The sequence below is a fragment of the Babjeviella inositovora genome (assembly GCF_001661335.1).
Source record: "Babjeviella inositovora NRRL Y-12698 unplaced genomic scaffold BABINscaffold_1, whole genome shotgun sequence".
Lineage (NCBI taxonomy): Eukaryota > Fungi > Ascomycota > Pichiomycetes > Serinales > Babjeviella > Babjeviella inositovora.
In genome coordinates, this window is record NW_017566838.1 from 387,993 (window position 1) to 401,103 (window position 13,111).

Here is a 13,111-nt window from a genome sequence, read left to right on the forward strand (position 1 = left end):
GGGAACGTGCGGCATCATGTAAGGTGAATTACATAGAAAAATTAGCGCCGCATTTTTATTTATTGGTTAATTATACGCTTTGAAATTTTTTCTCCATCTTTTACTTCCCTGCCGAAAGGGAATAATTTGTTAACTTTCTAGCTTACTGGGTTTAAAGATATGCTTGAATTATTCTCTACTAAATCGGTCAAATCCGTGTCGTAGATGGACGTAAGAAAATTAAGTCACGGAAAAAAATAAAATTAAGAGAAGGTGAAATGCGATGAAGAGGAATGCATGGAAGATATCTACACCTGATAGTAAACATCTTGAGAAGGGTGGAGAGACTTGTGTTCGTCATTCCCATGTTGGCTCTGTTCTTCACGAACAGTTTCGGAAGAATCGGTTGGGCTGATATCCTTCCCAGCCTCGGCCTTGAGAGCAGCTTCTCTGGCGGCAGCGGCATAACCAAACTTAGAACTGTTTCTCAACGACAGGCCATATTTGGTCAAAACCCATGGCACAGGAACCATAGCAAGGGAAATAAAGCCAAAGGTGGAAGTAGCCCAGCCAATACCCAAATTTGTGTACATTTGAATGGTAAACAATGGGAACACCGATGCCAAGAGGTATCTAAGAAAGTTGTTAGCTGCCATAGCAGAGGCCACGGACAATGGGGGGAAGCACATGCTGAGGTAAACAATGACAGAAAAGAAGATCATGATTAACCCAAACCCGAAAGGAACACCGGCCGCTAGAGGAACCATCCAGTGCACGGACTTTCTGGAAGTCCACGCCAACCAGAACAAGGAAATAGGCAAACTGATGGCCCCAATCTTGCAGATGATCAATTTATCCTCTGGGGTACCGAAGTCAATGTTACCGTTAGCATCTCTTCTGCCAACGGTACCATCGGCGTTGTGTGGGAAGAAGACATATCTGTCGTAGCACAAGAAGACAACCGCACCGAAAAGAATACCGATACCGACACCGAGGAAAGGCAAGCCAGAAACCCCGAGCTCCATCCGGTAGACACCTCTAAAGATGATTGGGAAGGCCTCAAAGAAACCAAACAACACGGCAAAAACAAAAGACAAGTAAACGGACAATGAAAGAATGATGGGGTCAGTGAACAACATGAGCAATGGTCTGACCATGGTGATTTTGAACATAAACTTGAGGAACTGAGCATTGCTCATCTCTGGCTTCTTCAAAGTAATACCACGCTTAAGCGCTCTCTTCTTCAAAAGGATTGGCCTGTAGGTTTCTGGTAAGATGATAACGAATGGAAGCAAGATACCAAAGGCCATTAAGTTCACCCACATTGTCCAGTTCCAGCTCTTGTGTTCGCCCACAAAGTTACCAACAACCGGACCAAGGACCGGGCCACAGAAGGGGGCAAGACAGAAAAAGCACATGGCAGTGCCCATCTTTTCTGGAGGGAATACATCAGAGATAGAACCGGCAGCAATAGCCATCGCTGGGGAAGCAAAAAATCCAGTAAAGAAACGCAAGATCAAAATGGATTCAATGTTCTTGGATAAAGCAATCCCCACGATGAAAAGCATAGAGACGGGAAGGGAAACGGAGTAGACAATTTTTCTACCAAAAATTTCGGATAACGGAGCAGCAATAGCCGGACCGAAAGCAAGGCCCACCAAGTACAAGGTCAAGCCTGTAAGTCCTAGCTCCTGTGAGACCTTCATCTTGGCTTCGATGTCATATATCCCACCAACATATAACGAGGAACCGAAGGTGACACACAAACAAATAAAGGCAACCGTCATGGTGGACAACCATTTCTTCCAGGAGGGCCAGTTCATAGGGTCCTGTGGATCGTCTGGAGAATCCCATTTAAGGGTCTGAGCATCAACTCCTTCGTCGCTGGTTGTGTCTCTTACCGAGATGGAGTTTCTAGATACCCTTGCTTCACACAGTATCGCTCTCGCAAGGTCCTCCGACATGGTACGTTCGAGAGGGGAGGAGTCGGGGTAGGTTTGCGTTTCGTGCGGATTAAAAGCATTAACGGATGTACGGTCATCGAGATGGACTGGAGTCGTTGTACCTGTATGCGGCTTGGTATTCAATGTTTCGTCAGGGTTGGTGGAAAGGTCGCTACCATGCAATGTATTGGCGACGGCGTCCCTGTGTTCGGTACCCATGTTGTAAGAAGTGTGAAAAAATAAGCCGGGGGAATGAAAAGCCAAAGGAGAACCAAAAGTAGGGGAAAATTAAGATATAGTGGTGTCAAAAAAAAAAAAAACTTACCTCACCATACGTATTAAGGAATCCAACTTGGTTTTATATATTTCACGGAGTTCGGTTTAGTTTGATATCTTCCACGGAATTCGGTTTAGCTTACCACAACTAATAAAGACATGGATGTTGTCCGGTATATAGGTACTAAAGGCGTATATTTGATAGCTATTTATGCGGCTAGTGGTGCAAGAGACCCCGAAAGGTGCCAGCCGCACAAGAAAAATTTGAGCATGACTGAGCTATTATAGTGCTAAGATTACCGAGACGACGGACTTGACGCACGATATCTGCGTCTCGGCAGTGATTGTTACAGGCCTGGAGGGTTTTTATTCGACGTCACGATTTAGTGGCTGAGTCTAAGTTAATATGTGTTTTTTAATGTTTGGAAACTGTCCACTACTTAACTTTTAACTTTTTGGCTGCCGAGGGATACATACCTCGGGACGGATATTGCTCCGAAGTCCATACGGGGTTTCCAAATACTAATAACTGGTTAGTAATAAGATCAGTGACGTGCTACTTTCTCGGATACGCCGGGCTTTCGTCTAGCTATATTTACATCGTAAAAGGTGAAGATGCATGTCACTCTTGGCGCCTTGGGAGTTTAGATCGTTGTATCGGCGTTTAGGCGTGTAGAACACTGATACATATTCACAAGCCTTGCAGTATACGTCAAGCCATGATTTTCCTTGGCATACTAAAGAAAAACCTTTTTTATCCTGTATGTACCCGTCTATGTTAGTTCCACTGCCATGGGACGCTGAGAACCTACGAGTGGAGTAAGAGCTATCGCAAAAGGGGCGGGCATGCTACGGATTGATAATATTAGAAAGCTACTCAATTTAACACCTTACTATCGTAAAATTCCTGCTCTTTTCGCACACTTTCTTACCCTTTGGACGGAGTGAACTCAAAGAAAGGATATTTAGAAGTTGTAATTATGGGATCGGGGGCTTTGGGTTCTAGACACTTGGAACGATGTGACGATCCTATACTTGGGATGGATACTACGTGGAGAGTCCGTCTATGACAGAGTATAAAGCTTATTGAGCTCTTTTTTCTTGTTGTCGTTTATGTCGAAAATAACTTTCTTTGTGGTCTTTGGTCGACTAATAGTTATGGTCATGGATTGATTAAAATTTTTATGGATATATATCTTTTTCCGAAATAGTGTAATGGCTAGCACAGGGCGCTCTCACCTCCCAAATCCGGGTTCGATTCCCGGTTTCGGAGATATCTTTTTGTCTCTAGCCAAATAGTTTGTCCCCCTGTAATCGTATTTTTTTAAGCTGGAATCCTGGCAGAATATATATATGATATATATAAGCTTAAAAATGGTTAATGATATTAATAAGCACATGAATATATGCCTACTATTCCATTATTGAAGAATATATATACAAATATGCATTACCTGAAAATGCGGACTGATATGACAATCAAATAAATTCGAAAATAAACAGAAATAGCTTTTAAAAGGTCTTGCATATGCTAACGTGTGTAAGACCAAACTTTAAGTACGACACTAACCTTAGATATGTAACCACCTTATGGCTGCGGCAACACCCAGGTGATTTAATCTGTACCCAACCGAACACTCGGATTCAGCGAGGGAAAGCGTACGAACTATAAAGGCTTACACCGCCTTAGGTTCGCTCTAGCCAGATCTGCTTTTCTACCCAATAAGTTTTCATGATGAAAATGTGTCTCTTGCGGCTGTTATACAACCTTGCTTACAACCACCAGGTTTACTTCGCAGCACTCAGTCTCCGCTGGCTTTGAATTGTAAAACTGTGTTGAATCCTACTCCGCTCAAGTTCGTGGCTAAAGCGGCTGGTGGTATATGCATGCGCCACATATATATGCAGGTCATCGCCAATTTTTCACCTAAAAATTTTTCCTGAAAAAACCTCGTACCTACCTTCACCCCTCTTCTCCTACATTCAATTTCCGTTCAACCATGGGTAAAAAGGCTATTGACTCCCGTATTCCAGCGCTTATTCGCAACGGTGTGCAAGAGAAGCAGAGAAGTTTCTTCTTCATCGTGGGTGACAAGGCGCGCAACCAGTTGCCGAACCTCCACTACCTCATGATGTCGGCGGACCTCAAGATGAACAAGTCGGTACTTTGGGCATACAAGAAACAGTTATTGGGGTTCACATCGCACCGCAAGAAACGTGAGGCCAAGATTAAGAAGGACATCAAGCGCGGGATCCGTGAGGTCAATGAGCAGGATCCATTCGAAGCGTTCATCTCCAACCAGCACATCCGCTACGTCTACTACAAGGAGACCGAGAAGATTCTTGGTAACACCTACGGGATGTGTATCTTGCAAGACTTTGAGGCGTTGACGCCTAACTTGCTTGCCAGAACCATCGAGACTGTCGAGGGTGGTGGGTTGGTAGTAATTCTCCTCAAGTCCATGGCCTCATTGAAGCAGTTGTACACCATGTCTATGGACATCCACTCGCGCTACCGGACAGAGGCGCACAACGACGTTGTGGCACGCTTTAATGAGCGTTTCCTCTTGTCCTTAGGTTCGTGCCAGACGTGTCTCGTGGTGGACGACGAATTGAACGTTTTGCCGATCAGTGGGGGCAAGCACGTGAAGGCGCTTGCGCCAAAGGACGATGACGAATTGACCCCAAAGGCACAGGAATTGAAGGGATTGAAGGAGAGCTTGGCGGATATTCAACCAGCTGGCGCGTTGGTGGGCTTGTCCAAGACCGCCAACCAGGCCAAGGCCATTCTCACATTCATCGACGCGATTTCTGAAAAAACCCTCCGCAGCACGGTCACACTCACCGCGGGTAGAGGCCGTGGGAAGTCCGCGGCGCTCGGGATTGCCATGGCCGCGGCGGTGTCCCACGGGTACTCCAATATCTTCGTGACCTCACCGTCCCCAGAAAATTTGAAGACGTTGTTTGAGTTCATCTTCAAGGGGTTCGACGCGTTAGGCTACACCGAGCACTTAGACTACGATATCATCCAGTCGACCAACCCGGCCTTTAACAAAGCGATTGTGCGTGTTGACATCAAGCGCGACCGCCGCCAGACCATCCAGTACATCGCGCCAGGCGATGCACACGTGTTGGGGCAAGCCGAGTTGGTAGTAATCGACGAGGCAGCTGCGATTCCGTTGCCAATCGTGAAGAAGCTTTTGGGGCCATATCTCGTGTTCATGTCATCCACAATCAATGGTTACGAAGGTACCGGCCGCTCCTTGTCGCTTAAGTTGATCCAGCAGTTGCGTGACCAGGCGGCAGCGCCGACCGATACCGAGGTGGCATCGCGCGATAAGAAGGCCGCGGATAACGTGCATACTCGCACGTTACGCGAGGTTGTCTTAGACGAGCCGATCAGATATGCGCCGGGTGACCCTGTTGAGAAGTGGTTGAACAAGTTGTTGTGCCTTGACGTGTCTTTGTCGAAGAACTCGAGATTCGCCGCCAGAGGGACTCCTCACCCATCTCAGTGTACCTTGTACGCGGTCAACAGAGACACCTTGTTCTCGTACCACCCGGTGTCAGAGAACTTTTTGCAGAAGATGATGGCATTGTACGTGGCTTCGCACTACAAGAACACGCCGAATGACTTACAGTTGATGTCTGATGCTCCTGCACACCAGTTGTACGTGTTGCTTCCGCCGATCGAGGAAGGCGACAACCGCATTCCAGACCCGTTATGCGTGCTCCAATTATGTCTCGAAGGTGAGATCTCCAGGGAAAGTGTGCGCAACAGTTTGAACCGTGGGCAGCGTGCTGGCGGTGATCTCATTCCGTGGTTGGTAGCGCAGCAGTTCCAGGACGAAGATTTTGCGTCGTTGTCCGGGGCCAGAGTCGTGCGTATTGCCACCAACCCAGAGTATTCCAGGATGGGTTACGGTTCGCGTGCCCTCGAGCTCCTCAAGGGCTACTTCGAAGGCGACTTTACTGATCTCGGTGAGGGAGCTGTCAAGGACTACTCGCTCCCACGCGTATCCGACCGTGAGCTAGAGAACGCCTCGTTACAAGATGAGGTCAAGTTGCGCGACGCTAAAACATTGCCACCGCTTTTGTTAAAGTTATCCGAGCAGCCACCGTACTACCTCCACTACCTTGGGGTATCGTTCGGACTTACGCCACAGCTACACAAGTTCTGGAAGCGTGCGCAGTACGTACCGGTGTACCTCAGACAGACACAGAATGAGTTGACGGGAGAGCACACATGTGTGATGTTGCACACGTTGAAGGGCCGTGAGAGCAAGTGGTTGGACGCGTTTGCGCAGGACTTCCATAAGCGCTTCCTCTCGTTGCTCGCATACGAGTTCCGCAAGTTCACCTCAGTGCAGGCGTTGAACATGCTCGAGAGCACGCGCGCAGTGGCACTGGCGGGCGAGATCGCGCGCTCAGCCTTGGATGCGGCGTTCTCGCCGTTCGACTTGAAACGTCTCGAGTCCTACTCCAACAACCTTATCGACTACCACGTGATTGTCGACATGTTACCGTTGATTTCGCGTATGTACTTCGGTGGTGACATTGCTGCGGGCGTCAAGTTGTCCAGCGTGCAGTCGGCAATCTTGTTGGCCATCGGTTTGCAGCACAAGGATATGGATCAGATATCCAAGGAGTTGAACTTGCCATCGAACCAATCCATGGCCATGTTTGCCAAGATTGTGAGAAAGGTGTCCGTGCACTTCCGCGACGTGTTGGCCAAAGCCTATGACGCGGCCATGCCGGACGAGGAAGAGCAGCAGCTCAACGAAGAGCTCCTTATTGCGCCGTTGGCCGCATTGGAGGCCGAGTTGGACGAAGCCGGTGACGAGGCCACCAAGGAGTTGCGCGAGAAGCAGAAGGCGTTGATTGACTCCATTGATATGTCCGAGTACGCGATTGATCATGAAGGTGACTGGGCTGATGCCAAGTCTATGAAGAAGGCTGTTGCTGGTGGTGTTGTTACCGTGAAGGACAAGAAGAGCAAGAGAAAGGCTGAGAATGCAGGGGAAATTTATGATGAGGAGATGAAGGCACTTAAAAAGACTAAGGGGAAGCTGTCAGTCAAGCTGAAGAAGAAGTAGCGAGGTTGAGCTAAGCATTTGAGTGAAGTGATTGAGCTAAGCATTTGAGCGGAGCAAGATTGCCTCCTAGTATTTTTGTATTTATTATTTGTATTTTATCGATGAAATTGTAAAACAGACTTAGAAGTTGAGCGCAGCGAGATCATTAATAAGTATTTTATTTATGGTTTCATAACTAAACCCGAGCGAGAGAACCTTGGAATATACAATTCAGTTTTTTTTTTTACAAGTCATATTTAACGAAAAATTTGGCCAAAGCTTTGAACGTTTTCAGAGTTTCTGGATAAGCAGAGTAGATGCAATATATACGTACAAAGACAGGGGGTTGATATACAGCGTACTTTGATACAACAATTTAAGGGTGTTTTGCCTCTTGGTACTAAAATCGATTTCCAATTCAGAGTGCTCATAGTGTTTAGGTGAACCGGGTTGGGTCTAGAAGAACCCACACTAAGTAGGCACTAAATACAAGCTCCACTTAAATTACAAGACAAATATATTAGATAGTTTTTGTCACCGGCTAACGGTGAGATCCACCAACATATCGGTTTGGCATAGACCGGATCATGCTAGGAAGAATGTGACAATCCCTTACTAAGCTTTCTTCCAGCTATTTTTCCAAAGACCCAAGGATCTCGGTGACGGCCCAGGTGATGATCTGAAAGAGCCCCACTTTATCGGTGGCACAATCCTTGATGCTCAACCCCGACTTGGCCTCTTCCGTAAGCCTTCCAGCCGTGTCGTTATTCACGAAAAGGTGTTTGTGCGACTTCTCGTATGCGGGCCATACCATCTTGTCGAAATACCCAGGAGGGTCTTGCCACGTACCTTCCTTCGTAATGTACGCCTCACGTCCCTCTCTACGCTGCTTCAAGGTGGCGTAGGAAGCGTGGAGGAACAAGCGGATGTCTAAAGAGTTGACAATTACGGGATCGTGGTAGAGCATGAAACCATCGACAAAGACAAACTTGTATTTGTGCGGAGGGAACGCTTGCTGGATGCGGGCAGAGATTTCCGCCACCTCGGAGGCACTGACCAGGAGCTTGACATCGGGTTCAAGGGACGCAATCTCTTCCAGCAACTCGCCGTTTTGCCTGATCTCTGCCAATGCCTGGAGGAACTGGGTGAAGTTAAGCGCCTCCGGGCAGTCCCAGTCCTGTTCGCCCTTGGCTTCATCAAACGGGATCTGAGTATCTGACTGGTTGTATTAGTAACCGCTACAAAACGGTATTTCTTTCGACTTACGAAATAAAAGTCGTCCTCGTGGATTAACAACGACCCTTTGAACAAGCTGTGGAGGGTTTTAGCGGCCGTCTGGAGTGTTAGTACAAGAAATTTGCGGAAGGACCATATTCCGTACCGTTTTCCCGGAGCAGGAGGGACCTCCAACACCGACAATAATCACTTTGGTCATATTGAAGGATGAGCACTTACAAGTTGACGATTTTGTCAACGCTGCTTATCTGTGGCGTTTTCGGGGCTAGCTTTGGATGCAGGAGTGATTCAACTATATCTGCAGAAAAAAGTTAGAGTGCGGCATTTTACCTGCTTTTGAAAGTACTTTGAATACCGACATGTCAGATCCGATTAATGCCAACCCAAGTATCTTGGATGAAAATGCCATGCCCACGCGTGCGATAAAGGGCAAGGCCCCCGTCGTTGACAGAAACATCCAGGAGCTTTTTGCCTTCTCCCTCCTCCACACAGCTGAGCCAGCGTCCGGCAACGTGCCTGCACTCGTCTCGGATACAGAATCCGAGCAAGAAGAGGAGGATCCGATCGATTCCCAAGAGATCTACGACTTGATTGCGCACATCTCCGACCCTGAGCACCCGTTGAGCTTGGGGCTGTTGTCGGTCATCAACTTGCCGGACATCCAGGTACACGACTCGGGTGATCGCAACAGCATGAGCGAGGTGGTCATCAGGATCACTCCCACCATCACGCACTGTTCACTCGCCACGTTGATCGGGCTAGGAATCCGCGTCAGGTTGGATCGGTGCTTGCCGCCGCGCTTCCGCATCACAATCTTGATCAAGGAGGGCACTCACCAAAGTGAGAACCAGGTTAACAAGCAATTGAATGACAAGGAGCGGGTAGCCGCCGCGTGCGAAAATGACCAGTTGTTGTCTGTGATCTCGCAGATGTTAGCGACGTGTAAGTAAGCGATGGGTTTGCGTTCTGTATCATATTTGTATTTTAATTTTCCAGCCTACTTTAATTGTAGTTGGGTAATTGGAGGATTGTTTTCAACGCTGTAGCAAACAAAGTGTCCGCTTTGCAGTGCCTTAAACCGTTGGTGCAATATTATACCCATCTAAATGAATTATCAGCTTCTTAGCGGTTTAACCTGGTAGTGCTATGTTTAACCAGCGGCTACTGGATCAGTCTTTCAAACAGTGGCGTAGTGAGCAAAGCATCGGTGCTTTAAACGGATTTCGGAATCAAATCATTATCTTATCAGTGCTCCAGTTAGTGTGATAGTGTTATCGTGCGTTTTATCGTTTCATGCTACAAAACATTCGCATTTATATTTTGGGGCTTCAAAGATACGTTTCTATACTGTTTTATTCATTCTGCAGATATGTAACCATCGCTTTCCCTCCATATGTGCAAGGCGCAGACCCAAAAATTTCAGCGCTGACATGTGCTTCGCGCTTCCTGTGGAAAATCGATATTGTTGAAAAAGTCCAAAATATAAATCAGAATACTTGAACCTCAGCCTCAGCGCCCTACACGTTTCACATTCTTTAGTTTGCCATGGGTATTTTCATTCCACACGAAGCGCTTTCGAACTTGAAGAACTACAAGTACCAGAGTGACGACCGGTCGCTTGTAACCAAGTACGTGTTGAAGCCGTTCTGGTTGAAGTTTGTCAAGATCTTTCCCTTGTCGATGGCGCCCAACGCCGTCACCTTGTCCGGGTTGGGCTTCGTCATCGTCAACCTCATTACCACGCTCTACTACGATCCGTATTTGGATACACCGTCGCCACGCTGGACCTACTTCACGTACGCCTTTGGCTTGTTTATGTACCAGACCTTCGACGCGTGCGATGGGGCCCACGCGCGCCGTACGGGTCAGAGCGGACCGTTGGGCGAGTTATTCGACCACTGTGTGGATGCAGTGAACACGACCTTGTGCTTGATTGTATTTGGGTCCGTGACACAGACGGGCTGCGGGTTTATCTTATTGTTGTCGCAGTTCGGCACCTTGGCCAATTTCTACTTGTCTACCTGGGAGGAGTACCATACACACGTATTATACTTGTCGGAGATCAGTGGGCCTGTTGAGGGGATCTTGATTATAATTGCGATGCACTTGGCAACCGGGATCTTCGGCTCCACCATCTGGACCACCCCGCTTTTCCAGTTAGACTTGGGCTGGCTCACCCAGGGTAACGTTGGCTTCACCGCGACCCATGCCTACACGTTTATAGGCGCCGCGGGGTTGTACTTCAACATCCACTCGGCCAGAAGGAACGTTAACAACGCCTTCAAGAACAACAAGGCGAAGCTCAATGAGGCCACCAAAGGCTTGATTCCGTTCTTCGCCTACTACACATCTATCGTGGTGTTGCTCGTTACAAACCCGGCGATTCTCGATAACACCATCCCATTAGTTATCTCTATCGGTCTCACCATTGCCTTCTCTGTCGGCAGAATCATCACCGCGCACTTGACCATCCAAGCATTCCCGATGATCAACCCGCCAATGTTTATTCCGACTGTGCAATTAATAAGTATCCCAGTTTTGACCCACGTCTTTGGATATGACTACCAGAAGGTTTTGACAGCTCTCGGGTGGGGTGGCTTGGGCTTGACCGTGGGCATCCACAGCATGTTTGTGACCGAGATTATCTATGAGATTACCACTTATTTGGATATTTATGCGTTGACCATCAAGCATCCCAAAACTGCGTAGGGCCGTATAACAGGCCGTAGGAGCTGTCTGGTGAAGATACCTTGACCTCTGAACTTTCCAGCTCCTGACTATATATTTCAGATTTTTATCAATAATTCGATAAAATCGTATCAGCTTGTAACTAATCGTTATCCCGGTTAGTACATAATGTTTGACCAGACATATATCCGCAGCTGTAGGATATAAATTGGTATTACATAGCATGGTCGTGGTGCTCATAAAATTGCTAGCTTGCAAGCTACTGATACTTCAGTATGTAATTATAGTTCGGGTATATGCCAGCTGGGGCCATTTCGATTGGTAGCAAGAATCGTAGTGCTGGTCCTACATCTAGTTGAGACAGACATATATTTACAAGTCATTAAAAAAATATATAAAGAGTAGCACGCTACTCAGCTTCAGAAATAAGGATAGCTACAGACCACAGGGGACATTGTCGCTTGCGTCTGGCGGGAGGGTCATAACATTTGAAACAGGTTCACGCTTAGGCAGTACCTGGAGCCTGGAAAGCGGTTTCGGAACCTGGAGCCAAGATATCGTTGGCATTTTGCTGCAAGGTCATATCCTTTTCCATTTCCATCAACTGCTTCTCAGCTAAGGCGGACAAGGCACATGGCAAGCCCAACAACAACCCGGAGGTGGCGACAACCCACAAGAAGTTACCAGACTTGGAGGCGGTCCAAGAGACAGTGGAGCTGACCGAGCCGACGATAGAGGCCACAGTGGCTCTCTGCTTTGGTGGAACAATGTCCTTCAAAGCGACAATTCTGTCGTATAAGGTCTCAGATTCGAAGTCAAAGTCGTCTTCGTCCTCGGAGGCGGACTCGTCGGTGTCGGAGAAGTCGTCATTGTTGACGGCTTCAACCTTTGGTTCATTGACGAAGGTTTGTTCGACAGTTTCGTCATCAATTTGAGTTAACTTGACCATTTTTGTATGTGTTTGGGTATTTTATAGCGATGTGCAACCGATACAGTCTAGAGTGTTGGTACAGATATGTATCGAAACAGTTGCTCATAGTTGACCTTTGAAAATTATTCGTTACCCGGTTGAGCAAAACTGGAAAAAAAAACTCCCAGGCCGCGCACGACCGATTGCCTCAGTCCAAAAAAATAATGATAATAAAGCTCAAACCGACGCGGGCAGAGCTCAAATAGAGTTGAACATTCGGTTTAATTGCTCAGCCACACTGCCTTTAAGAAGCATAAGAATTCTAATCAACCTGTGGCTATAACTATTATTAGTCAATTGATGATCACAAAAAGTATCCCGCTTTCTACATAAACGATAACAAAGAAGAAGAACTCAATAAGCTTTATACTATATCCTGGACGGACATCCCACGTAGTATCCGTCTAAAGGATGGAATCAGTACGCCGTGTCGCTCCGAGCATCTAGAACCCAATGCCCTCAATCCATAATTCTTACAAGAAAATTCCGTGGTTTTCCCGATAGCCAAGCTACTGAACAGACTCTGAAAACGTGAGATATCTGTATACTTCTGTTAACAGACGTAACCATTTTAGCATAGGCCGAAAGGGCATACTTTGCATATTACTCTGAGCAATATATAGGCATGATATAATAAAATAGGCTTGCCATTGAATTTAGCGTCTTGTATGTGCCAAGCGGGATAATTAAGGCGCCGTGTAGCTAGCGGACTTATCGACTCAGAACGTGCGAAGCAATGAGGGTCTAGATCAGAAACCGAGCTATCTCCAAGAATATAATCAATGCCCAAAGTGAACCAAGCCAAAAGTATAAAATATATTCAAATGTACAAGAAAACCAAGAGAAAATATAACTCAAACGAACGAATGGCGAAAAAGCAAAAACGACAACTATTAAAAACCCAAACTAAAAACACAATTTAAAAGAAAAATGAACTGAAATGT

The 13,111-nt window shown here is 46.9% G+C and overlaps 6 protein-coding genes and 1 non-coding gene across 7 annotated transcripts; 4 read left to right on the forward strand and 3 right to left on the reverse strand.

Annotated features, from left to right (window-relative positions):
* Positions 1–162: 162 nt before the first annotated feature.
* TPO4 (Tpo4p) lies at positions 163–2,221 on the reverse strand. The gene has a single exon (XM_019127369.1). It carries the CDS (start codon positions 2,139–2,141, stop codon positions 288–290), a length of 1,854 nt encoding a protein of 617 aa, XP_018987654.1. The 5' UTR covers positions 2,142–2,221; the 3' UTR covers positions 163–287.
* Positions 2,222–3,399: 1,178 nt separating this feature from the next.
* On the forward strand, positions 3,400–3,471 carry BABINDRAFT_t8. Its single transcript has one exon. It is a non-coding gene; the product is annotated as a tRNA-Glu (tRNA).
* Positions 3,472–4,091: 620 nt separating this feature from the next.
* Positions 4,092–7,400, forward strand: BABINDRAFT_158946 (ribosome biosynthesis protein). The gene has a single exon (XM_019127370.1). The coding sequence runs from the start codon at positions 4,199–4,201 to the stop codon at positions 7,292–7,294; it is 3,096 nt and encodes a 1,031-aa protein (XP_018987655.1). The 5' UTR covers positions 4,092–4,198; the 3' UTR covers positions 7,295–7,400.
* Positions 7,401–7,904: 504 nt separating this feature from the next.
* On the reverse strand, positions 7,905–8,708 carry BABINDRAFT_5320 (ribosylnicotinamide kinase; the record flags this gene model as incomplete). Its single annotated transcript, XM_019132192.1, has 3 exons — positions 7,905–8,492; positions 8,540–8,608; positions 8,655–8,708. The coding sequence occupies 3 exons, from the start codon at positions 8,706–8,708 to the stop codon at positions 7,905–7,907; spliced, it is 711 nt and encodes a 236-aa protein (XP_018987656.1).
* Positions 8,709–8,861: 153 nt separating this feature from the next.
* On the forward strand, positions 8,862–9,631 carry BABINDRAFT_158948 (iron-sulfur cluster assembly protein). Its single transcript, XM_019127371.1, has one exon. It carries the CDS (start codon positions 8,869–8,871, stop codon positions 9,457–9,459), a length of 591 nt encoding a protein of 196 aa, XP_018987657.1. The 5' UTR covers positions 8,862–8,868; the 3' UTR covers positions 9,460–9,631.
* Positions 9,632–9,966: 335 nt separating this feature from the next.
* Positions 9,967–11,379, forward strand: BABINDRAFT_158949 (bifunctional diacylglycerol cholinephosphotransferase/ethanolaminephosphotransferase). The gene has a single exon (XM_019127372.1). It carries the CDS (start codon positions 10,055–10,057, stop codon positions 11,216–11,218), a length of 1,164 nt encoding a protein of 387 aa, XP_018987658.1. The 5' UTR covers positions 9,967–10,054; the 3' UTR covers positions 11,219–11,379.
* Positions 11,380–11,611: 232 nt separating this feature from the next.
* On the reverse strand, positions 11,612–12,409 carry TOM22 (Tom22p). The gene has a single exon (XM_019127373.1). The coding sequence runs from the start codon at positions 12,144–12,146 to the stop codon at positions 11,703–11,705; it is 444 nt and encodes a 147-aa protein (XP_018987659.1). The 5' UTR covers positions 12,147–12,409; the 3' UTR covers positions 11,612–11,702.
* Positions 12,410–13,111: the final 702 nt, after the last annotated feature.

Bases quoted from the DNA above. Each gene is read 5' to 3' on its own strand.
- TPO4 (XM_019127369.1), bottom strand. From the start codon at position 2,141: ATGGGTACCGAACACAGGGACGCCGTCGCCAATACATTGCATGGTAGC.
- BABINDRAFT_158946 (XM_019127370.1), top strand. From the start codon at position 4,199: ATGGGTAAAAAGGCTATTGACTCCCGTATTCCAGCGCTTATTCGCAAC.
- TOM22 (XM_019127373.1), bottom strand. From the start codon at position 12,146: ATGGTCAAGTTAACTCAAATTGATGACGAAACTGTCGAACAAACCTTC.
- BABINDRAFT_158948 (XM_019127371.1), top strand. From the start codon at position 8,869: ATGTCAGATCCGATTAATGCCAACCCAAGTATCTTGGATGAAAATGCC.
- BABINDRAFT_158949 (XM_019127372.1), top strand. From the start codon at position 10,055: ATGGGTATTTTCATTCCACACGAAGCGCTTTCGAACTTGAAGAACTAC.